Source organism: Aquila chrysaetos, chromosome 21 (assembly GCF_900496995.4).
Source record: "Aquila chrysaetos chrysaetos chromosome 21, bAquChr1.4, whole genome shotgun sequence".
NCBI classification, from domain to species: Eukaryota; Metazoa; Chordata; class Aves; order Accipitriformes; family Accipitridae; genus Aquila; species Aquila chrysaetos.
In genome coordinates, this window is record NC_044024.1 from 1,826,751 (window position 1) to 1,849,419 (window position 22,669).

A 22,669-nucleotide genomic window follows, 5' to 3' on the forward strand; every position below is an offset into this window, starting at 1 on the left:
TCTTCTTTTGTTCTTTTTGTCACTTTTACTGAAATTCCATGCATGTAGGGGTCACTTAGTTTTGTAGCAGACCCCTTAAGATTGCAAAAATCTGTTGTAGCAGATATGAGAGGAACTAGGCAATGCCTCCTAACTAAGTATCTGTTTCTCAGACCCATCCATCCCTCTTTTCTTCCTCACCTCTCTATCTCTAAATGTAAGACACCTCCATCTCCATTGTTCTTAAAAGCACAAAATGCAGGAAAGAGTTGGATTGTGTAGGTGGTGTCTTCTGAGGATGTTTCAGAACCTAAGTACATGCAGTTTACAGACTTGCCATTGGTTAAACAGTATTACTGTTTCAAAAGGGTGTTTTCTTCTCTTGCAAATGTCTACTTTTGGTATGCTGTATTACTTAAATTTTTTGATTAGACTTCCTCCAGTTACTTCCGTTCATCTGCTACAACCTATATTTATTGTAAGTTATTTAGAAAACCTGGAGGTAATTTCAGTGCTATTAAAAACCTCTAGCAAAGTCATGTTCACAAGCAAACTGGTCCTTAATGTTTCAGTAGTATGGCACCTTCAGAGAACCTTCAGTCCCTGATGGAAAAGAACCAGTCACTAACGGAGGAGAATCAAAAGCTGATCCAAGGGCTGAGTGAGGCTGCTGGTCAGACAGCACAGATGTTGGAGAGGATCATTCTGGTAAGGTTCAGTTACCCCAGAAGAGCTTTAACTTGCATGACTTCCCCTTTTAGCTGAAGATTAATTACTAGCAGCTCCTGTAGTAATGGCATGTTAGGAATCTCTCTCTTTTAATGTTCCTTTCACATTTATTGCAAATCTCTAGCTATCAGTCAGAACCAAAAGTCTTCCAGAGCCTGTCAGAGCCTATAGAGCTGGTGACTTCAGTAGGGAAAAGTAGACCTGAATCTTTCAGCTTTTCTGTTGCTTTAATGTTTTAAATACCAGCACTTGTGCACGCATGCTCTCTCTCTTCCCTCTTCCCCACCCCACTCTGCTTTGTTTTGATTCACTGCAGTGTATATTCCTGTGAAAAAGGGTGTTAAGTCTAAGCAAACTGGTGGCAATGATCATGCAAGATCTTTCAGTGCATTGATTTGCCACAGACGGACAACATATCTTTCCCTACAAATAATTAGCTGTTTTCTGGCTTCTTATCATGCTTTTCCTACAATTCAGTATAATTTTGATTTCTCTTAGACAGAACAAGAAAATGAGAAGATGAATGCCAAACTAGAGCAACTTCAGCAACATGCTGTGTAAGTCTGTTTCCACACCCTACTTGTGCTGAGGAAGTGTCTTTCAGCATTAAGTGTTTTTGTTGGGATAAACTGGATACAGTCAATTTGTGTTTGTTCATCCAAAACTCATTTGTATGTTCAGTGGGAAAATTGTTCCTTATTGGCATGTGTTGACACAAATGTGCCTCGTACTCATGGACTTATTCCCATGTCTGCATTGCAGATGCAAGCTTGATCTGCAGAAGCTGGTAGAGACTGTAGAAGATGAGGAACTAAAAGAAAACGTAGAGGTGATTCGTGATCTGCAGCAAGTGTTGGCTCAGTTGCAGGTACGACTGAATCCAGGGAGAGAAGAGTGTGTGCCAAGTGAATTTACTAATGAAACCTAGGGTTCTTCTGCTGATCTGCTGAGCAGTGGATTCTACTCTTCAGAAACCTTGCTTAAGGAGCCCAGGAGTTACAAGTATTAAATGGCTCTTGACACAGACTTCAAAACAAGCTGCCCTGCTGTGCTTTTAGTGCCGCAGAAAGGCCACTTCAGCTTGAATGGCTGCACGTGGTGGGGGAAGAGTATCCATAAAAGAATCTGTTAGTGGGAGATTAGCATGGATTTAAAATCCAAAAGTTGGAAATGAGAGTTATAAACTTGGTAGTTTTAATGAGCAACCCAAATTTCAGGGACCTGAAATTGTTAAATAGAAGTTGCCAAACCTTTGTCTAATTGAGGAACTTCTCTGTTCTCCCTCGCTAGACATTCCTCCTGCTCCCAGACTCCTTACTCTTGTGAGGAGCTGCCTGCCAATGCTGGAGTTCAGGGAAGACTAGAAAGAATGTCTAGGAGGACAATGGCATCCTCTTTCCAAAGACAGATTTCTGGACAAAGGAGAATAACATTATGCTTTGTCACTATAGGCTAACAGACTGTTACTAGCTTCATTTTACTTCATCTTTCACTTTTTACTGAAATTTTCTTCTTTGTTCTGTATAGAGTGAAAGTGCTGCCACAATGGAAGCTGCTGCAGAGATGGCAAACTCTGAACAGGATGCTACAGCTGTAAGTGAAGGGAGTCCAGCAGTGCAGGTCTTAACAGGGGCGTGTTTCTATTGTCTCGTCTGCATCCTTATACTAGTTTTCTAACCAAATGTTTGGTAACTAATGTGTCACTTTTGTATGTGCTGCCTTTCTATGCCCTTATTTTTGTTCAATGTGTTCAAGATCAATAACCTGTTCTCATTTCTGAGTATCTAATTTTTAATGTAAAAAAAAAGAATTTGAAGTGTTCTGCAAAAACTGCAATCACATAGTTAAAGAGCTTTCCACTGGCCTCTCTAGCTCATTGCTGTGTCTCCTCCAGGAAGCAGAAATGGGCCAGGATACCAAGAGATCCTTGGATGACTTTACCACTCAACATGCCCTCCGTCAAGCACAGTTGTCCAAAGAGCTGCTTGAATTGAATAAAGCCCTGGCTCTGAAAGAGGCACTTGCCAAAAAAATGACACAGAATGATAGTCAGCTGGAGCCCATTCAGTCCAAATACCAGGTAAACTCTTCTGAAATAGCTCTTGTAAGAATACATTCAGTTTACTTTTCCCTGTTAATGCAGTCAATGCATGCTGACTAGGGAAGGGAGGAGAAGATTTGTCCTCTCATGAGCATATTCTTACTGGGTCTATTTTCTTAAGCTTGGTCATTGCCCCCTTGGGCTTACGAGGGGAGTTAACTACAGTTGTCAGCAGAGAAGGTGGGGGGACGACCATGCCCAGCTATCTACAAATAGCTTTACCATCAGAAGACAGTCTTTTCCCTGAAATAAGCTATTAGCCACTAGCTGTTCTATGTGAAATGGGCTTCTCTGCTTTTTACTCAGAGGGTTGCTTGGGTGCACCAAGCCAAAGTGCAGATACTCCATTGTTAAATCTCATAGTACAGCCACCTGATCTGGCTTCCCCTGTTCACTAGCTGTGCTGGGATCTCCCATCGCTGAAATTCTTCAGTCATAACTTTCGGCTTGTTCTGTGGACTGATTAAGATTTCAGTGTATGGAGCACTAGCCCTTTTGACACTTGTACTGCTTTTAGACAAGGTGGCTTACAACCTGTTGGAAAAGAAGGTGGTTTCTTGAGGCCTCCTGCCTTAAAGCTTTGTCTCAGAGTGGCGTTTCAAGGTTTTTATTTTGAGGCTTACTACTCTTGTCCTTTCTAGACTGATATCAGGGATCTGGAATTGGAGGTCAGCAGTTTGCAAAAAGAAAAGGAGGAGTTGATCCTTGCTCTGCATATGGCAAAGAAGGATGTCAACCAAGCCAAGTAAGAGTGACTATGCAAGCCATGTGGCTTATAGCACTGAAAATTGTGTTAATGTGCCTGTGAAAATTCATTGTCTTGCACTTAGTTTTACTATTTGTAAAAGCTCTTATTTTGATGCAAATGCATCCCTTTAACATGCTATGTGAGCTGTATGAATTGCAGAGAAGCCTGAGAGTGGGCTTTCATCAGTGGGAAAGGTAATAATACACAATCACTTCATTTTTCATGAAGTGTCTCTAAAGTTGGAGAGTACTTGTTTGAGAATAAAAACAGCCCCCCCAAATAACTGTTAAAGTGTAATTTCTTTACAGACTGAGTGAACGGCGTCGGAAGAGGCTTCAGGAGTTGGAAGGGCAAATAAATGAGCTGAAGAAAAAGCTGAATGAGCAATCGAAGCTCTTAAAGCTGAAGGAATCTACGGAACGCACTGTCTCCAAACTGAACCAGGAGATCAAGGTAACTAACCCTAGCATGCAGTTCTCAGGCTTGCTCTGGTGTAGACAAAGCAGCTTCCAGACAGAAGGCACTCACTTTCTGTTTTGTTAGACTGAGAACACCAGTTTTTGACAAGACTCCTTTGGCTACATGACCACAATTGCCGGTGTAATGCAGTAGGCAGGTGACTACTGAGACTTGGAGGAATAAAAGAAGTCCGAAGTGTCTTCTGGCTACTCTGATAATTTATTGCCTCAGTCAAATCACTTGACTTCACTTTGATTTCCATGTGTGTACTGTCCATGTGTTAGCCTTCCCTTTATGCCTTAAAAGATGAATTCCTGGGTTTTAGCACTTTTGAGAGTGTCCTTAGGCATGCACTCTGAGTGGGCAGCACACTAATATTTCCTGTCTGCCACCCCTGACAGACACGCTACGGGAATGTAGGTTGAAACTACCCAGAATATGAGTACTGGACAATTTTTGCAGCCTGCTCTATTTTTCAGGAAATGAAAAACCAAAGGGTACAGCTGATGCGCCAAATGAAAGATGATGCTGAGAAATTCAGGCAATGGAAACAACAGAAGGACAAGGAAGTGATCCAGCTGAAAGAACGGGTGAGCAAACAGTAAGCCCCCAAACTGTACCTCCCTCTAAAGAGTGAAACAAATCATTAAAGTGTTTGCTGCAAGGCTTTGTTTAACTAGCAAGCATCTGAAAAACATCTGCGGAATGCTTTGAAGATAATGTTAGTTCATATGGTTGCCACCTTTCACCAGTTGTCGTAAATGGTCTCACTTGCTTATGTTTGGATATCTTAAAGCTATTTAAGATCTGGAGATCTTAAAGCTACATAGTTGTTATGATTCAGCTCTAAAGCAGAAGGCAAAAATATTTAATATTTTTAAGTATTTAAAGTTGCAGGGTTTGGCTGCAGAATGGGAGGTATTTAAACTTTCAAAGGAATATTGAATCTGCAGGTAAACAGAATTGGTAATGAAATCCAGCTGCTTGTAGCATTCAAGCGTAATGGACAGCAAACATCTGTACCTCTTGACTTCTGGTCTCACAGGAATTCTTACTGTAACAAGTTTGCTCCTCAATGCTTTGGGATGCTTAAACTTTTGGTTTGCAGTCTCTTACAGCCTTTAGGCTCCTAAACCTTTTTAATGGAAAGTGTGGAGCCCCTTCTACTCACTTTAAGCCTAACAGCCATTTGTTCTCAGAGGTGCTACATGGCTTAAGCTTGTAATGATCAGTGAAATCATTATCATGAAGCACTTGCATTGCAGAACAGCAAATGTAATTACTCTGTTCCAAGAAGCGTGAAACTGGTTGTAGGTATTAATGTGACGTGATTTTTTTGTGTGGGTTTTTTTTTTTTCTATCTGTCTTAACGTTATTTCCCTGCAGGATCGCAAGAGACAATATGAGCTCCTCAAGCTAGAACGAGATTTCCAGAAGCAGGCCAATGTACTTCGGCGCAAAACAGAAGAGGTAAGGAGCCAATATCTGGTAGAAACTCCTGACCAATTCCTAAAGGTCTGCAAAGCGTGATTGGAGGTTGTAATAGGGTATGCAGAAACTTTTTAAAAGCAGTTTGGAGATCTGGAAATAGGTGCTTTTCTCTCTGTAGGAAAATACCATGCTTCTGTCTTGAGTGCCTCAAAGGCTACTAGTTAAATCTGCTCCTTAAAGGCTAAATTACCCTTTGTGCATCAGGCTGCTGTGGCAAGTCTATTACAGATACCCAAGCCAGAAAGTGTAAAATGAGCTTGGGTGGTGGATACGCTAGATTGCAGTTCAAAATTCTTTCAGGATGGCTCTATAGAAGAAATGCATCTTGAAACCATCATTTTGGATGCTTTCTTCTACCTTTTGGCCTAGAAGCAGAATCTCTTTTTAAACTGGGAATCTCAGCAAAGGAAATGAAATAAAGTCAAGGACAGTCTAGTCTTACTTTAATTCTAAAGTTGTTCTGGTTTTATTAACCTCACTCTCTCTTCTCGTTGTCTCAATGTCTGTCTTTCGTTGTGAATAACTCATGTTTTCAACCGTTGCAGATTAAGCGAAGTAACTACTGTTCAGCTTTTGTGTAAAATATTTTACAGGCAGCAGCTGCTAACAAGCGCCTAAAGGATGCTCTGCAGAAACAACGGGAGGCTGCAGATAAACGGAAGGAAAGTCAAAATCGGGGAATGGAAGGAGTGGCTGCACGAGTAAAAGTGGGTGACAGTGTGTTGTGCATTCCAACAAACAATGAGCAAACTTAGCTTTGTTAACTCAGTAGGTGTTGCTGGGGTTGATGGCTGGAGAGCAGAGGGGAGGAACATGGAGTTACATATTGAGGGAGGCAATGTAATTATTCAGTTTATCTGTGAAGGCATTTCAGAGAAGGATTGAGTCCTGAAGTTGAGACCACAGTGAACCACTATACTGTTTGGTTTTGGTGGTTTTTTTCCTCCAGAGCTGGCTTGCAAATGAAGTAGAGGTTCTTGTTAGTACTGAAGAGGCTCGACGGCACCTTGCAGACCTTCTGGAGGACAGAAAGATCTTGGCACAGGAGCTCCTTCAGCTTAAAGAGAGCAAAGAGGCTGGGGAAAAGCTACCTCTAAAGCTCCGGGTAAGAGAGAGGGAAATGCCATTTTCCCTGTCCCACATCTCTGGCTGTTCAGCAAGTACTGTCACTGACTCTTACTCCTATTTGACCTTTTCCCTCAGAAGGTAGGGGTGGAGGTGGTTACCTTTCTGGAAGAAAGCGTTAATGTTGTTCCTGTCCTCTGGCATGTCAGGGAACAGAGTTGCTGAAGTAACTTGTTCCTTAATGCAATGAACCTGATGGATGTGAGTGGATCACACCCCTTATCAAAGACTTCATGCTTTTGGGAAGCAGCAATGGAATTTAAGCTATGGAGAGATACTTGGAGGCTTTTATAATAGTTTGGCTCCCTTTGCTGAAATGTCTGTAAATGAAAGCCCAGTCTTGTGTGCACTTCTTCACCTATTGCTCACTTCTGTCCATTGCTGCAATTCTTTAGAGACGTACCTACACCGCCACAGACTTCCAGGAAGCAGAGGTGGACCTTTCCATGTCAAAGCAGATAGAAAGCCTGGAAACTGAGATGGGGCTCAGGTGAGGCAGTATGACAAAGCTGATTTGCACAGCCTTGCCTCTGTTTTTTTTTTTTTTCCTCATCTTTATCTACAACTTTTCTGTGAAACAGAAGAGAAAGTAAAATAACTTATACACTGACACTAAAAATTATGAAGTAAGACCATGTGGGTTTTCTGGTTTGAATTTTTCCAAAATGTGGGGATATGAGGACACTACTCGTCACTGAGACTGCATTGTTCTCAGCTGTTTGTGAGCATCTCTGTATGAGGGAAACACTGCACTTTTAATTGGAAGTGTGAAGGGAAGGAGAAACTCCCTGGTATAGCACTGCAGGTTCCAGCTGCTCTACTAAGCAGTCAAAATTTTGACTTGAGCAATTTTGTCTAATATTCTGGTAAGAGTAATTTTAGCCCAGACTCTAGCCTAGGTTTTCTTCTGTGTTGTAACCTCTAATACATGCGTTCTTCTAAAGGAGTGCCCAGATAGCAGATCTACAGCAGAAACTCTTAGATGCAGACAATGGAGATCGCACGAAACAGCGTTGGGACAGTATTGCAACAATTCTAGAGGCTAAATGTGGTTTGAAGTATCTCCTTGGAGAGGTAAATTCTGAATTTTCTTATTTTATCACTAAAAACAAAGGCTCTAAGTGCTTAGCCAGGAATGAAAGGCAGTGACTAACAGGCTGACAGCAGAGATGAATTCAAGTGAAGCACTGCTGTACTGGATGAGGTTTATTTCCCTCAAATTCTGATTAAAATATTCTGTACTGTAGATCATTTTGGGGAGTGAAATCCAAAAAGAGCAGGGAAGAGGGAAACAGAATAGACACAGGTCTGGAGATACCAGCTAAATCTGTGCATACAGAAGGCTTGCATGAGAATAGTGAAAGGGAAGAGACATTTCAGAAGTGGAAATGAAAAGAAGAGAAGAAAGTACCTAAAAATACTGAACAAATAGGCCACCTGCAGGGAAACAAGGGGACTACTCTCTGAGGTCAGAGTGGAAGCAGTGGAATGGATGTTGGGATGGGAGACACTTAAACAAGACTGAGGGTAGGAGAGAGTAGGAATTGGGCTAATGTGGAATCAAGGAAAGAGCAACTGAATGGCAGAATCGTATGTCAGTCCCTGGTGCTTGGAAATTAAAGGAAAAGAATGAAGGAGCTAATGTGAGAGACCATTCATTTTTGGGGTCCCCCCAGTACTCAAAGTGCTGCAGGGAAGGAGATTAATCTAGACCTGTTAACAAAACTTCCTGCTATCTGTTTTGCACTTCCACACTGGCTGTCAGATGTCTAGCTCTAAATCTCTCATCTAGCCTCCTAGTTGCTGGTGGCCAGTCCAATTCTTAGGGTGGTTGGAAGTTAGGCAGAAATGCTTTGCCTTTGAACTGAAGCATGTTTGCCCCAACAGACATTATGAAATATGGAACTCATTGACCCAAGCAATCATCTTGCTTTTGTCTTTCAGCTGGTCTCCTCAAAAGTGCAGGAAAGCAAGTTGGAGAGCAGCCTTCAGCAGAGTAAAGCCAACTGTTCAGACATGCAAAAAATGCTGGTTGAAGAGCGAAACCACATAGTGGAGATGGAGGCTGAGTTCCAAAATCAGCTTTTGGTGCAGGAACAGCACCACCAGGAGAAGGTAAAAAAAAAAATAAGTGACAGAAATCTTGAGAGCTCTTGTGTCTTGGGACTCTGATTCCCAGATCTGCTCAGAGAAAAAGGCGAAGTGTTGTGCTGAAACCAATCTGTCAGTGTATATCTGATCAAGGTTTGTCAGACTCTTGCAGGATAGCTGATAAAAGCCCAAGAAATCTCCCTATTCATCTTCCGTCCTATGCAAGTTGTTTTATTCAATAACTTTTTGCAGTGATTTAAGTGAGGATGTTACACCTCAGCACAAGATAATTTTTAAAGTAAATTAGGGCAGAATCCTGCTGGAAGTGGCAGAAAGAATCTTTCTGAAATTGTCAAGCCTCTGCCTGAGCTGCCAGAAGTCTCTTTAGGAATTCATGCCTGTTTGCTTCTGCTATATTAACTTGCTTTTAGGTTCTGTACCTGCTTAGCCAGTTTCAGCAAAAAGAAGCAGCAGAGAAGAAATTGGAAGATTCACTAAGTGAGCAAGAGAAACAGCTGCAAGAGCGACTCAAGTTCCAGGTAGAGTGTCTGGATGTGGCTTGGGGGAGCGTGTGCTCATTAGGGCTACCTGTTACTTGGAATAGTGGCTTTAGAGGGAGGAAGGTGCAGAAGGAGTGAGCGCATTTCCATTTGCAGCTAAGATTGCTTGATTCAGTTGGTTGCAGGGAATAGTTGCTATACAGGTTGGAATAAGCCTGTTGTTTTTTTTTTCTTCGATCTTCTTCCATTAAATAAATGTAAATGCAGCAATGAGGCCTGCCACAATCTGACCTGCTCATGCAAACTTCTTCCATGCTCAGAACACCTTTAGTTAGGATATTCAACATGCTATTACTAATTCTTTACTGAGCACAGCTCCACCATGCTATCAGCACTGGAAGAACTTTACCTTGATCATGTAAACAAGCTGCACCTTGTCTTGTTGCTAGGAGAATTAAGTGGTGTAGCAAACTCTTGTGGAAGGGCATGTTCAGTGATGTATTAAAGCAAAATCAGCCCCAGGTGTACATAATTTGGAGATAAGCCTTAGAAATAGAGGATGTTTTAGATCTTAAATGGTCACTCTGAAAGGGTCACATTCTCTCTTTGTGTTGGCACTGTTATGCAATAAAAGAAGGTAGTAGCACTAATGATTTTCCTGATTTAGTAGTCAGAGCTGATCTCCTGTCAGAGAATACAAAGAAACCCCCCTGGTGTTGGAAGAAAGTTCCAAATAAAAAAATCTGTCCCAAGCAACTACTTGTGCTACCCCCATGTAAGCCTACAGATTTTGTCTTGTCTTGCAAACAGGAGGAAGAGCTGGAGAAAATGAGGGAGATCTGTGAGAAGAACCAAGAACTTCTCCAGGAGAATGACACTCTTAAACAGGTAGAGATCTGTACAGACATAGGTCATAAGAGCTTCCTGTCAGTTGGGTTAATGTATTTTGCAAAGCTAACTTTTGTTCCTCTTAACAGAAACTGCTGCTCCTCCAAGTTGCCAGTGGACAGAAGCTCCGCCACATTCAGCAAATGCCACCTGAGTCTCCAGATTCTTCTTTTGATTATATTCCACCCAAAGTAAAGATGCTGCATACCAGTTTTCATGGTTGTATTGTACCTGGGTTATTTTCAAAAGTTAATGTTGACTATTAATAATCTTGGCTTCATTCTCCCACCTTGCTTTTTACAAGGCGTCTTGCTCTGCTTATTGAAATAGGTCTGTTCTCTACTTCATCAGTGTTTAAGGTTTCTGTTTTCAAAATACTTCTGAAACTAGCTTGCACTAGTTTTTCTATCTTAAAAAAAAAAAAAAAAAAAAAAAGGGCAAGCAAAAACCCAGACCTGTTTCCTCCATCTAATTTTGTCTGACTCTGTATCCTCCTTGGTAATCCAGGTGTTTTCTCTGTAGCATTTCCAGTTTCTGAATCATGGAGCAAGGCATCTGTCATAGAAAATTTAATCATTGCCTTGCAAAAGAGCCAAATCTTAGTGCTGGGAGGAATAAATGGTTTAATACAATTTTGTCAAGACTGTGACACAAATCTATTACATTTCCAAGATTTGTCAACTGTAGCAGTTTAAATCGACTGATTGATTTTTTTAGTCCTGACAATTTGATCTTTTGTCTCCTCCTTAACCCTACAGCCTTCTTGGCTGTCTGAGAGGAATGGGGCTGTGGTGGCAGGACTCTGAAGTGCCTTAATAAAATGTAAACCCACTGTTATTTTTTCTGGGCCCTCAACCCTTGTTATTTCTATGTGTAGCCAAAGACTCGCCGGCAAACGACAGCAAAACCCCGTGCACCAACCCCAGAAATGAATGTGGAAGAGCTGTTCTCTGACTCAGAGGAGTCTGGAGCGGAGATGGAGGATGCAGACTGGGTTCCGGTAAAAGCAGTCAAAGGAGCAAAGAAAAGCATGATGGGGGTAAGATCCAGCTACCTTTGACTTGTTATCTATAAGGGAATAATTTGCCTGTATCCCTAAGGATCTAGTATGCGTACAGAGAAACAGTGAGATTGTAGCATCTCCACTATTGCTTTGAAAAGCCTTAATATGATAGTACTGCTGGCATTGGTTATTGATGGTCTTCTGACAGAAAAAGCAAAAGTTGCTTGTAGTCAGCAACACCTTCCTAAATAGTTTTTCATTGGACAAGTCATCTTCTACCATGACACACACATTCTGTCCTGCTGCCTGTGGCTCAACTGGCCTATATGTTTCAGACAGCAGCAAAATAGTGAGCCCTAACAGCAGCCTTATTCCTTCATGAAGCCTATTTTAGGGGGGAAAAAAAAAAGGGATGGCCTGTTGTGTATCCCTATGGAGTGTTCCCACTGTGGTGTACTGTGGCTCCTAGTCCTGACAGAAGCCTCAGCTTCCATCTTCTGTTTCTATCAGTCTGCTGGGCCTGAAGCTTCAGCCTGCTGCTCAGTCAGTTCCTGATGGGATGGAAGAAATGGTTTGAACATGCTGAGCGCTGTGAACCAATGGGCCTCTTTGGGCTTGAATTGCTGTGAAGCTAGACCTCCATTGTGAGATGAGTTCTTCCCCTTTCACAGAGGGGTAAATGATTACGTATCTCACTATTAAGTGACTGTGAAAATGTCAGCAGTTACTACAGAAAAGCTTATGAATTTTAAGGTCTAGTTCCTTTCACTGGAGCTTGTCAACCTGATAAATTCTGAACTACAGTACTATTAGTGGTTTGGGTTTTGGGGAATTCTTTTTGGCCATGTTGCAGGAAGGAGGGTTTGTGCTTGACACTTGGCTCTTCGGAGTTTGTTTACGTAGCCCAGTGGAATTCCAGCGCAAATTACTGCTCAGTTCAGAACTGTAGCTTGGAGCAGCTGGTCTGTGCAGTCTGACACTGCTTCATGTGCCCAGACTAGCAAAGAGATTCATTGTTGTGGTATGCCGTGAAGTAGCTAAATTGGGTCACCTCCATCTAGATGGAGGGCCCTAGGTATGGTGACTCAGGTTTGCCTCCTAGTGTGTAAGTGTTAGCTTGTTTTACTGACACTGAAACTGGCATCTTTTTGGATAACTTGAAGTCAGGGATTGAGTAATTGAAGATGCTTATTTTGGGGATACTGAAGCAAGACATGGTTCTGTAGGTGGAAAGACCTTGTTTCTTTTCCTGGGATGCAGGACTGACAGTGAAACAGTAAAAGGTTCATGACAGCTTGGGAATGGTACTGTCCTTTAGATTGCTTCATGTGTTGACAACTGTGGCAATCTAGATGCACTCTATAAAACACCGAAGCTCTTTCTGCACAGAACTCTTCTCTTAATTAGTGCTCCTGCAAGGGCCGGTGTGGAAATAGACAGTGTGGCTGCAGGAAGCAGAAGGTGGGCTGCACTGAAGGCTGTAGCTGTGACTCGGCAAAATGCAGAAATAGAGACCCTGGCTTTCCGGTGAGTAGTTAGTGCTGCGTTTGTGGGTGCAAAAGGGCCTGCACCCAACATCCAGACTACACAGTGTGTTTAAGCAAAGCTGGATGAATGGATAAGCAGTTACACTCTTAGTGTACATGCATAGTTTGTCGAGCTAAAGCTTTCTGAAACATTTGTAAATGTCACTGTAATTCAGTGTTTATCTGTGGTAACTAAGTACAAAGTTTTCCACTGCAGTACCAGGCTCTTGCACTAAATATAGAAATTTGCATGATGTCCCAAGTCACATAGATTTACCTACTGCCAGTTGTCAGCCATGAACCTGAAGACAAACAATTTAAGTCTTTCTTTTTGCACTTAGTAAATAAAAATTATATCTTTCCTTTCAGATGGCACAAAAGCTTAACTCATTCTCAGATTTTTTTTTTTTTTTTAAGTATGGCAGGGATAATTTGGGGAGGGGCTTGTAGCATTGGGAACGATCATGAGCAACTGATGTTCATTAGAACTCTTGCTAGAAATGTCTCCCTTACCTCTTGGATATCAGAGATTTGAAGCAGAGACCTCTCATAGTAATTTTTTAATTGACTATTTTATGAAACCAGTTGCCTGACAGAGGCATCTAGCATCTTGTACTATGAATTATTTTGCAACTGGAGAGAAGGTAGCTTAGGGACCTTGAATATTTCTTCAGCTGTTGGTGGGAAAGGAAGGGATGTATATTGTAAAAGTGCTTCAAAATAGTACTGCCCCTCAGGATGCCACACTGTGTGAGGACCAAACAAGGGATTCTGAAGGTTCCTTCAAACTTGAAGACCCCACTGAAGTGACCGCAGGAGAGACCTTCTTTCAGCCTGTGTGCATCACACCAACTACAAAGGTACTGCCTAAAGCTGTAAGAAACAACAGTGGTTCTGAATGTGTGCACACCTTGTTTATGGCTAGTGATGGATCTTAAAGAAAAAAAACCAAGATGGTAGACTGCTGCTAGAAAATTCTGAACATGCTACAGCTGTCAAGCCAGCTTATATTTAAGTTTGGAGTCTGCTGAATTAAGTTTTCACACTAAAACTTTGTCACAAAAAATGGATTCACTTCTCATGTGTACCCTCTGCCCACTATTCCAAATGCTCTCTCTTCCTGCTCAGTCCATGAATTTATCCTTGCAATTTTGACTTAAGTAAAGAAATTAAGCAACTCTTGATGTTCCCCTGGCAGCTTCTGTATGTGCTGCCTCCAAGCTCCAGTGCAAGCTGGCTGGCTTCTTCAGGGCAGTGACCAGCTCCAGAATTGTCTTCCTTGCTTTTCCGATAGGTCCTGAAAGAGATCACAGACCAAGATATGTTTGTGAAGAAGCCCAGCACTGCTGCTTCCCTGCTCGTGAGAGATGAGGAGGCCCAAGAGAACCAGATACCATTTGTAAAGAGAAAGAAGAGAATGCTGAGTAGCAATACCAGCTTCTTCTCAGGTTGCACCCCTATCAAAGAGGAGCTTGACTGACAAACCTGTAAGATGCCCCATGACTGGGTTGTGCTGTGCTTCTTTACACCACATTGCTGGTGCCTTTTTAAAAAAAGTTGGGATCTCTTGCTGCAGTAAAAGCCTGATGACTGTCATGCCTGATGGCTTCTGGCATCAGCAGGGGAGTCAAACACTATGTCTTGCTAGATTGTGTCCCATTCTTTGTAAATACTTGTATGTGTGGGACTTGGGCCCATGGTAAGAAACCCTTTCCTCTAAAATTTCTGTAGTAAGTGGAGGTGATTTATCCAGGTTGCTTATTCCAGCTGCCTTCCTCCTCCTGAGCTGTGAACACATTGGGTACAGTTTAATCCGTAAGCTTGAACAAACTTTGCATTTGCACTGTAAATCTGGGCACTGTCTCTCCCAGTACAGCTGCCCTGTGAGATCTGCTGGTGCTTGATTGTGAGGAGGGACTGTCTGTAGTCTTAAACTAGCTAGCAGATATGAAATGGTGGTCAGTGTTTCTGTTCCCTTTGGGGCACTGGTCTATCCTTATTCAATGAAGTTAGAAACTTGCTAGCTATATGTGAATATTTTAGTAATTTTAACTTGGTTTTGTAGCTTTAATAAAGTAACTACTAAAAAAACCCTGACTTTTAGTTGTACGTTATTGTATACAATGAACCACACAGGCACTCTGGCCTGTCTGCAGTTAAAATGGGTCTCAAAACTGTTCCAGCAGTTGCTGTGCTGACCGCAGGCAGGACTAGCTCTAGGTCTTTTTCTGCTGGTGTACTGCTGCTTTCCTTTCCTCTCTTTGCCACTGTGTCCTAATGAAGAAAAAGTGACAAATATAATTTTTTTTTTTTTTTTTTTTCTCCAATGATAATGGTGACAACCCAGACCTACACTTTGCCTTGCAGATAGATGCTGCATTAGCACTGTACTTTCCCTGAGCTCTCTGTTTATCTGGGGCTTGGTGCAATATTAAGGATTATGTGGCTTCTGGCTCAGTGCAGGCTGAGCAGGCTTTTCTGTGCAGGAGCTGTTCAGACATGCCTTTGTTTATTAAAGGATAAGTGGATGGTTTCTCCTAAATAAAATTAGTCCCAACATGAATGAGCAATGTAACTTTCCTTTCACTCTATTATGACCTTGTTCCTTTTATGAGGAGGGGCTGGAGCAGAGCAGGGCTCTCTGCAAACTTGTGGGGCTGTAGTAGAAGCAGCGTTCATCCTGTACCTGGCACTGCTCTCACCAATAGAACCATGCAGCGTGGTGCCTGTGAAAACTGCAAGACAAGACACAATCCCGTGTTGTCACACGTGGTCTGCTCAACAAAGGGCTATTAGCTGACTGCTCTTCTACATTCAGTCATCTTTCTACTTACCAAGCATATAAAAGTCCCTGATTGTTGCAAGACATTTGTTTCAATGTTCAAACAAGCTTGTAAGTTGTGAGGACTTCACCCAGCAAAAGGGCATCCACCTCATCCCACAAACTTTCCCATCCTTTATGCGAGGGCTTAGAAACTGTGAGTCAGGATCATTTCGTATTTGAAGAACAAAGACACGGCACAGAGGCAACAAATCTTTGTGCAGTGAAACGCAAGGTAACAAATGCCTGTGGTTTAAGAGAACTTGTCCTGTTCCTAGACGGGATTATGCAACAATCCACCCAAGTGGTTGGGAGCTGCGTGCCGGCGGAGGTGTCCAGGCAGCAGCCGAGGTGGCAGGTCTCTCCTCGCCTTTCCCCAATGCTTGTGCCTTGCTGGAAGGCGTGGGAGAAGAGCTGTAAATCAGAAAAATGGGTGTTTTTCTGAAGTATTGCCTTAGTCACATCCCCTTGTACTGCCCAGCTCCTCCTGTTTGGATGCTGGGTTGACTAAGGGCTGTGCTGGAGACACCAGAAGGTGCTGTCCCACTGGGGCAGGGAGGTGGTGTGGGCTGCACGGGCCCCCCCTGGAGCACAAGTCACCCCAACGCCCAGCACTGTGGGACACGCTTGGGGCTTAAATCAAGGCGAGCATCTTCATTTTGTGTTGGTGCGGTATTGGGAGCCCAACAGGAGCTGAGGAGCTGCCCCGGGGAGCAAGGGGGCACCCCCGGATGGCATGGCCAACATCCCCCCCCCCCCCCCCCCCCCCCCCCCCCCCCCCCGTTATATATTAAATATCATATATAACATACATTTTTTATGTATGTGTGTCTGAGACTGTGTGTGGAGTTGTAGAGCATATGTGTGTAAGAATACATGTCACTGCGTGAACAAGAGAGTGTGTGTGAGAGAATATGAATTTATTTATACATATATTAGACTAGTACATATATAAAAGATCTCTGTGAGCACTGGGTGTGGCTGTGTATATTTTTTTATATATGCAATAGTATATTATAGATTATAGTATATGTAATGTAAGATGTTACATGTTTTAGATATATAAAAGTCTGTCTGATACTGTGTGTATAGAGAATGTATAAATATAGAATCATAGACTCATTTAGGTTGGAAAAGACCCTTAAGATTATCGAGTCCAACTTTTTATTTATATGTATATATACACACACAAATACGTGTATAAAAAAATGTGTGGTTTACATATAAGCTATGATATATGAGCATTATGAGATAGTGTTATATGTTCTCTATTACATTATATTTTTTAATGTTATATTATATATTGTATATTGAATATATATTTTTATCTATATATCTATATCTTTTTTTATATATACACACCCCCAATGAAAGGGTGTCTGAGGCTCTGTGCATGGAGTAGAAAAAAAAATATATGTATATAAAAAGCATGTTTCTATGTGGTTTAGATACACTATATATGTATTATATATGTTAGATAATATATCATATATTATGTTACACATTATATAGTAATGTATTATTTGCTATGTATTGTAGATATAAAAAGGTTCTCTGAAATTGGGGGGGGGTATGCATGTAATATATAATTGTAAATAATGTCCCAATATATAAGTATATATAATATACAACAACATAATTATGTATGATACATCAAATAATATAAATCTGAATAACAGACTACATGATACATAAAACACAACATGGCATATATAATATATGCCATATATTTTGTTTTGTTATGTATTTTTACATATCATGTATTATTATTTTATACTTATATACAAAAATGAAAGAGTGCCTGAGACTGTGTGTGCATTTATAGAAAGAGTATATATAGTGTGTGTAAAAAATAGGTGACAGAGTGTAAGAGTGTGTGTGTGGGGGGGGTGGCTGTGTAAACTAAGCCTACATGCATATGTATGTCTAAATATATATGTATATGAATTAATTATTTTAAAAGGTGGGGTGTGTGAGAAGATATCATGTAGTTTTATTTATCCATGTATATATTTGAATAGTATATATGTAAGAGTAGTGTCTATGAGAGTGTGGATGTGTATAATTTAAAAAAATACATATTACATGTTGTCAAATGTATGCTGTATACATTATACATCTATATAAAAAGGGTGCCTGAGACTATAAATACATTTATCTATATAACAGAATAAGTGTCTGCATGAATGTGCGTGCATAATAATACAAGTATATATACCTATATATTATATATAAAGGGTGGCTGAATGTGTTTATGTGCATGCATAATTAAGTACGTACGTACTATACATTTGCTGTATACACACACTATATTCTATATATGTATATACTGTCTATATATAAAAGAATAGCTGTCTTCTAGGGACAGCTAGGGATGCATCTGAGAGCATATAATACAATTATATATGTGTGTGTATACATACATAGATACATATATATAAAAAAAACCTGCCAATATATACACACACATGCATATATATGTGTATATATAAACTCCCCGACAAACCCAGCGCGGTCCCCAGGCGGTTGTGCATGTGTGTAACACAGATCTGTTCCAGCTGTTTCTACACCCACATAAACAAGGTGTCTGTGGGGAGGAGGCCCCCCCCCCCAATGTCTGCTGCTGCCGGGCCCCTCAGCCTCTGCCGGGGTTTAAAAGCTGGTATATGCAGTTATTTGTGAACCTTTAAGGGCTTCAGTAGGAAATGGGAGTTTTGCATTTGCAACTGAGCCAGAATTCATGCAAGAGCCCACCCCAGCCTCAGTCACGTCACGCTCTGCCTGAGAGCAGAGGCAGTAGGAAAGGCAATACAAGCTAAAGCATTTACCAAGGTGATATTGTTATAAAAACACACCACTTCTTTATTGTTTAATATATAAAAACACAGTAAAGTGATTATCCAGTCTTTTAGTAGAGCACACTTAGGATCCTGCTGCACAACAAAAGCATCCGCAGGTACCCGAGGCATCAAGTCAGACACGCGCCGTCAAGCTCCGGCCATTTGCCCTTTTCTGGATCCCCCTGTCTGCCACGATGACTGTGACACGTTTTATTCAATAAACATAGAAGCACAAGCTTAATAAAGTGACAACCGACAGAGGTGCAGCTCTTTGGAAATAAATAAAGAGCAAATCTCGGCTGGGTTTTTACCTCTCCTCTAACTTTAAGCTCCAGTTGTGGGTACTGGTATAGGTGTTAAGGTCAAGAGAAACCATGGGTTAATGGATACCGCAGGTCAGCCTAAAAGTAAGTTAAGTGTTCTCCAGAAATCCCCTCCTCTACCTTTTGTCTGCATTTCTACTGTTAAGAGAGACCTTTCACACCCACTGGAACTGCACATGGAGAACAGTGTATGCAACTAACACAACCTAAAAGCAGCAAATGTATTTGGGGGGGGTTCGGGGAAAAGGCTGACGTTCCCCGGCTATGTCCCACCTCACCCAGGACTCTGATGTTATCTGAAATAAGACACAGATACATCTGTTTGTTAGAAATAAGGTGACAGAAGAGGCACAAAGACTGTTCTCCTGTGTAACAGTGAACAGTGCTCACCAGCGCTGCTGAGGTTCAAAAGACAGTATGGGCCACAGGAAAAGATGAGTTGCTTTTTCGTCTTTCCACTCGCAGTGATCTCTCTCTCACTCCACACCCAATGCATATTAACAGAGTATTTACACGCTCTCACACAGTTTACAAAGAACTCTTGGCAAAACCCATCAGACTCAATATGAATCGCTGAAGAAGGGAAGGGGATCAGACAGTCTCTTCACAAATTATCATAGTCATCATCGTCTTCATGCTTCCTTTTCAAGGGATTTGATTCATTAGAGGTATTCTGTGATGATACCATATTTGTAGTAATAAGAATGTTCTTTGGTCCAATTAAGGAAGGATTAATGAGAACATTCTGAACTGTCGGAGTAGTTGGTGTGGCTGTGAAAAAAAACCCAATGTCATTGAATGAAAAGCTTGAAAAAAATGACAGCTGATTTTCCCCACACTGGAACAGAATTTCCAACCTAATAAAGCAGTGTGCTACTAGAACATTCCCGGCTGAAAACCCTGGAATGATCCTGAGAAGATAGGAAAGTGCTGGCAGGGTGAGCACGAAAGAGCAAGAGAGCACAGAGATGGCAGTTAAGGTGTAAGGGAAATCTGCCTGTATCTTCTAGTTGAAACCACTGTACTAAAAACAGGAATTAAAACTAGAAGTTACTGGAATGACCAGAGAGAGGACTGCCTGCCTTAAGTAAGGAGACACAAAAGATTAGTGATATTAAAAATCAGAAGAGGTGAAGGTAACTTCCCACATTATTACTATAAATTAATAAATTAATTTCCATTCTGCTAAGAAGAACCCCCAAAAGTGCTGCTGATCTTTACAGCTTGTGTTTTACCTGACTTGACTGCTGCCTGAGAAGATGGGATCTGTACGGTGAACCTCTGACCGGTCAGCGACACTGGAGTGCCAACTTTTGTTGAGACAGACACTGTTTGTGCTGAAGGTGTACCTGAAATTCAAAACAACTCGGTCAAAAAATAAATTAAAAAATAAAAATAAATACTTGCACTCGTAAATTTGCATTCAAAGTGGAACCTATTATTTTCAAAGTAGTGGGAATATACAGGAGCGTACTGGTACTGGATATACATGAGTTGGCTCTTCAGGCAGAACTGCACGTTTACTCAAGACCTATAAAATTCTAGGCTACAAACACACACACTAATATGTAAGTGCATGTGCTCAGTCATAAATGTTGGGAACCTTCTAAAAATGGATTTTATTTACTGCTATTTGTAGTTCAGGATAGTGCTCACATTGAGGAAAAAAAACTCAAACTCATGTAAGTTTCTTGAATAGTCTCTTCACTTATAGAAGTTATCACAAATACAGGAATAACAATACAGAATGTCAGTAACGTATATACGTATTGAACACTACAATAATCTTTTTGAAATGAATTAAATTTTTCTGATGCTGTCAAACGATACTAAGTTCATTTCCTCAGTGGTATTACTCCTCATTACTTTTTCCATCATAGAATCAACATGGGAAACCCCAATTGAGCCATTTCCTACCTAAAGTAGGAGTGCTGGGCCTGCTGCTCACAGCACCAACACTCAGGCGAGGGACTGTTATTCTCCCTGCAGAGGAAGAGACCTGTTGAGAGAGAACATTTGGTTTAGCATCCCATTAGGAATTAGCAGTTCTTAACATGAAAACAAATAAATGGTTCTTCCTACAAAACCACAGACAGCCTATTTCACAGCAGCAATACACAATTTGTATGCCAACACAGAAGTTCTCAAACTTCACGGTGTGAACGTCACCAGCGTGAGCTGGAGAGCTCCTGGACGCGACATAATGCCGAAGATCGGCAGGCAGCTCACCAGGCAAACAGCACTCGGCTCAACCAGGTTCGTTTCTACCAGAAAGAGTAACTAGAACATTTTAATCAACAATTATTATTCCACTCTACACCTAGCACCAAGGCATGTCCCATGTCAATACCTGGAACCTTAAGTTCAACTTTTAAGATTCTTTCTTTAAAATGGGGGAAGTAAATATGAAATCCTACACACTGAGACATTCGGTATTTTCCAGCAAGCAAAGGAAATCTTTTCTCTAAAGCAGAAACAACTGAGGGATAAGTACAAGACACTCTTCAATACCTATACTGAAGCCTTACACTTTTGCCTTTTACAATCTGACATTCAACTTGACAATTTTGCTTTAATGCTAAAAAATTCGCAGATGCATTTTATAACACACTTTGTATTTGAAACTAACTAGCAACGAGAACAGCTGCAAATTCCTAGAGGTAAAGACCACCGACCTAGTTTCCAACACTCTGTTGCCGCGCACAGGTCAGTATTTGCCCACACGTACCCTCCAGAGGTATAGAAAATTCTTAATTCCAACAACATTCCTGAGTAACGGTGTGGGCGTTAGGTGAATCCTTCCCTACGCAGAGCCCTTACCTTCTTCTGTAAGGACTTCAGTCTGTAGTTTGGAGCTGTCAAGCAGTATCTGTCAGGCGGAAGCCTGGGTCCGGAATAAGGCTTTATCAACGGCAGTGGCGTCTGATTTTTCTGCCTTGCGATATCTAACAAGAACTGGAGAGACGCAGTTACGTTCCCACCTGTAGCCTCTTGCCGTGTTCTGTTACTATCAACAGAGTTTTACTTACATCTCTCGGAGGCGGAGAGGTAAACGACTGGTCTGTTCGACACTGGATCGCCAGCCTCACGTCATCTGCATCCACGCTGGATTTCTTTGCGTGGCTCGAGTAAATTTTTGCGTCTTCCAATATAGTAGTCACGTACCCTTTGAAAAAGAGAACCTCTCATTAAGGCCGGATGAAAAGAAATAAACCTTCCCCTCCCGGCTGTCACCGAACACCCCCCTTAAGACTGACAGGGACCCCCGCCGAGGACGAACGGCTAAAACCAGCATTCCCCTCCTCCCCTCGGCCTTTCCCAGCGAGGCCAGCGCCGCTGTTCCCGCCGGGCCCGGGCCCCGGCCCCGCCGCTTACTGTAGGCGAACTCCAGCATCTGGTTGATGACGCGCGGCTCGTACTCTGTGATGCCCATGTCCTTCAGGATCTGCGCCATCACCTGCAGGGCGGAGAGGCACCGCTCAGCCCCGCCACGCTGACCCAGCCCGGCCCGGGACCCCCCCTCAGCCCCCCGCCGTACCTGCGCATCTTTGGGCGCGCTCTTGGGAGACGCCATCTTCGCCGGCTCCATCGCTTCCGCTCGCCCTAGAGCGGGGCCGCTTCCGGTCGCGTGACCGGGGAACGGCGAAGGCGGCTACGGAAGCCGGGCGGGTGTTGCCATGGAGACGCGGCCTGGCCGGGGCGGAGCGGGGCGGGAAGAAGCCGCGGCCTGGCGGCGGCTCGTAGGATGCGGCTGCGGCCGCTGCCGCCTTGCTGTGGAAAAGCAAACAAATCCTTCGGCAGCCGCGGGAGAAACTCAGGGTTCCCCTCCCCGCGGTGGAAAGCGGGGGAGGAGGGGGTGAGGAGGGAGCACAGGCCTCACCTGTTACCGAAATCCGGAATAAAACTCCGTAACACCGGTGTGAGGTTAAGAAGCGGGCACTTCGTTTATTGGCAGCGCTGGGGTCACGGGGGATCGCTCCTCCACAGGCGTGTCCCACTTGGTATCAAAATCCATCAGTTTTTGTAGACTTTTTGTGTCAGGTCA

At 42.4% G+C, this 22,669-nt stretch overlaps 2 protein-coding genes across 3 annotated transcripts in view; one reads left to right on the top strand and one right to left on the bottom strand.

The window, feature by feature from the left end:
- The window catches only part of KIF4A (kinesin family member 4A), a 30,159-nt gene extending 13,975 nt beyond the window's left edge, over positions 1–16,184 (top strand). Inside the window, exons 13-34 of one of the 2 annotated variants that reach the window (XM_041118892.1) lie at positions 552–687; positions 1,207–1,265; positions 1,471–1,576; positions 2,236–2,301; positions 2,603–2,788; positions 3,451–3,554; positions 3,866–4,010; positions 4,496–4,606; positions 5,403–5,486; positions 6,101–6,214; positions 6,457–6,612; positions 7,028–7,122; positions 7,577–7,706; positions 8,577–8,747; positions 9,155–9,262; positions 10,034–10,111; positions 10,201–10,302; positions 10,989–11,150; positions 12,522–12,641; positions 13,378–13,500; positions 13,935–14,088; positions 15,740–16,184. In XM_041118892.1, coding sequence (XP_040974826.1) covers positions 552–687; positions 1,207–1,265; positions 1,471–1,576; positions 2,236–2,301; positions 2,603–2,788; positions 3,451–3,554; positions 3,866–4,010; positions 4,496–4,606; positions 5,403–5,486; positions 6,101–6,214; positions 6,457–6,612; positions 7,028–7,122; positions 7,577–7,706; positions 8,577–8,747; positions 9,155–9,262; positions 10,034–10,111; positions 10,201–10,302; positions 10,989–11,150; positions 12,522–12,641; positions 13,378–13,500; positions 13,935–14,088; positions 15,740–15,906 — 2,677 coding nt within the window. In that variant the 3' untranslated portion in view covers positions 15,907–16,184. Of the gene's footprint in view, positions 1–551; positions 688–1,206; positions 1,266–1,470; positions 1,577–2,235; positions 2,329–2,602; positions 2,789–3,450; positions 3,555–3,865; positions 4,011–4,495; positions 4,607–5,402; positions 5,487–6,100; positions 6,215–6,456; positions 6,613–7,027; positions 7,123–7,576; positions 7,707–8,576; positions 8,748–9,154; positions 9,263–10,033; positions 10,112–10,200; positions 10,303–10,988; positions 11,151–12,521; positions 12,642–13,377; positions 13,501–13,934; positions 14,089–15,739 lie in introns of both variants that reach the window. The other variant, XM_041118893.1, reaches the window with a different exon arrangement.
- Positions 16,185–18,297: 2,113 nt separating this feature from the next.
- TAF9B (TATA-box binding protein associated factor 9b) lies at positions 18,298–22,271 on the bottom strand. The gene is made up of 7 exons (XM_029997448.2): positions 22,163–22,271; positions 22,000–22,081; positions 21,654–21,790; positions 21,445–21,579; positions 20,542–20,623; positions 19,860–19,973; positions 18,298–19,395 (listed from the first exon to the last, which is right to left on the bottom strand). The coding sequence occupies exons 1-7, from the start codon at positions 22,211–22,213 to the stop codon at positions 19,229–19,231; spliced, it is 768 nt and encodes a 255-aa protein (XP_029853308.1). The 5' UTR covers positions 22,214–22,271; the 3' UTR covers positions 18,298–19,228.
- Positions 22,272–22,669: the final 398 nt, after the last annotated feature.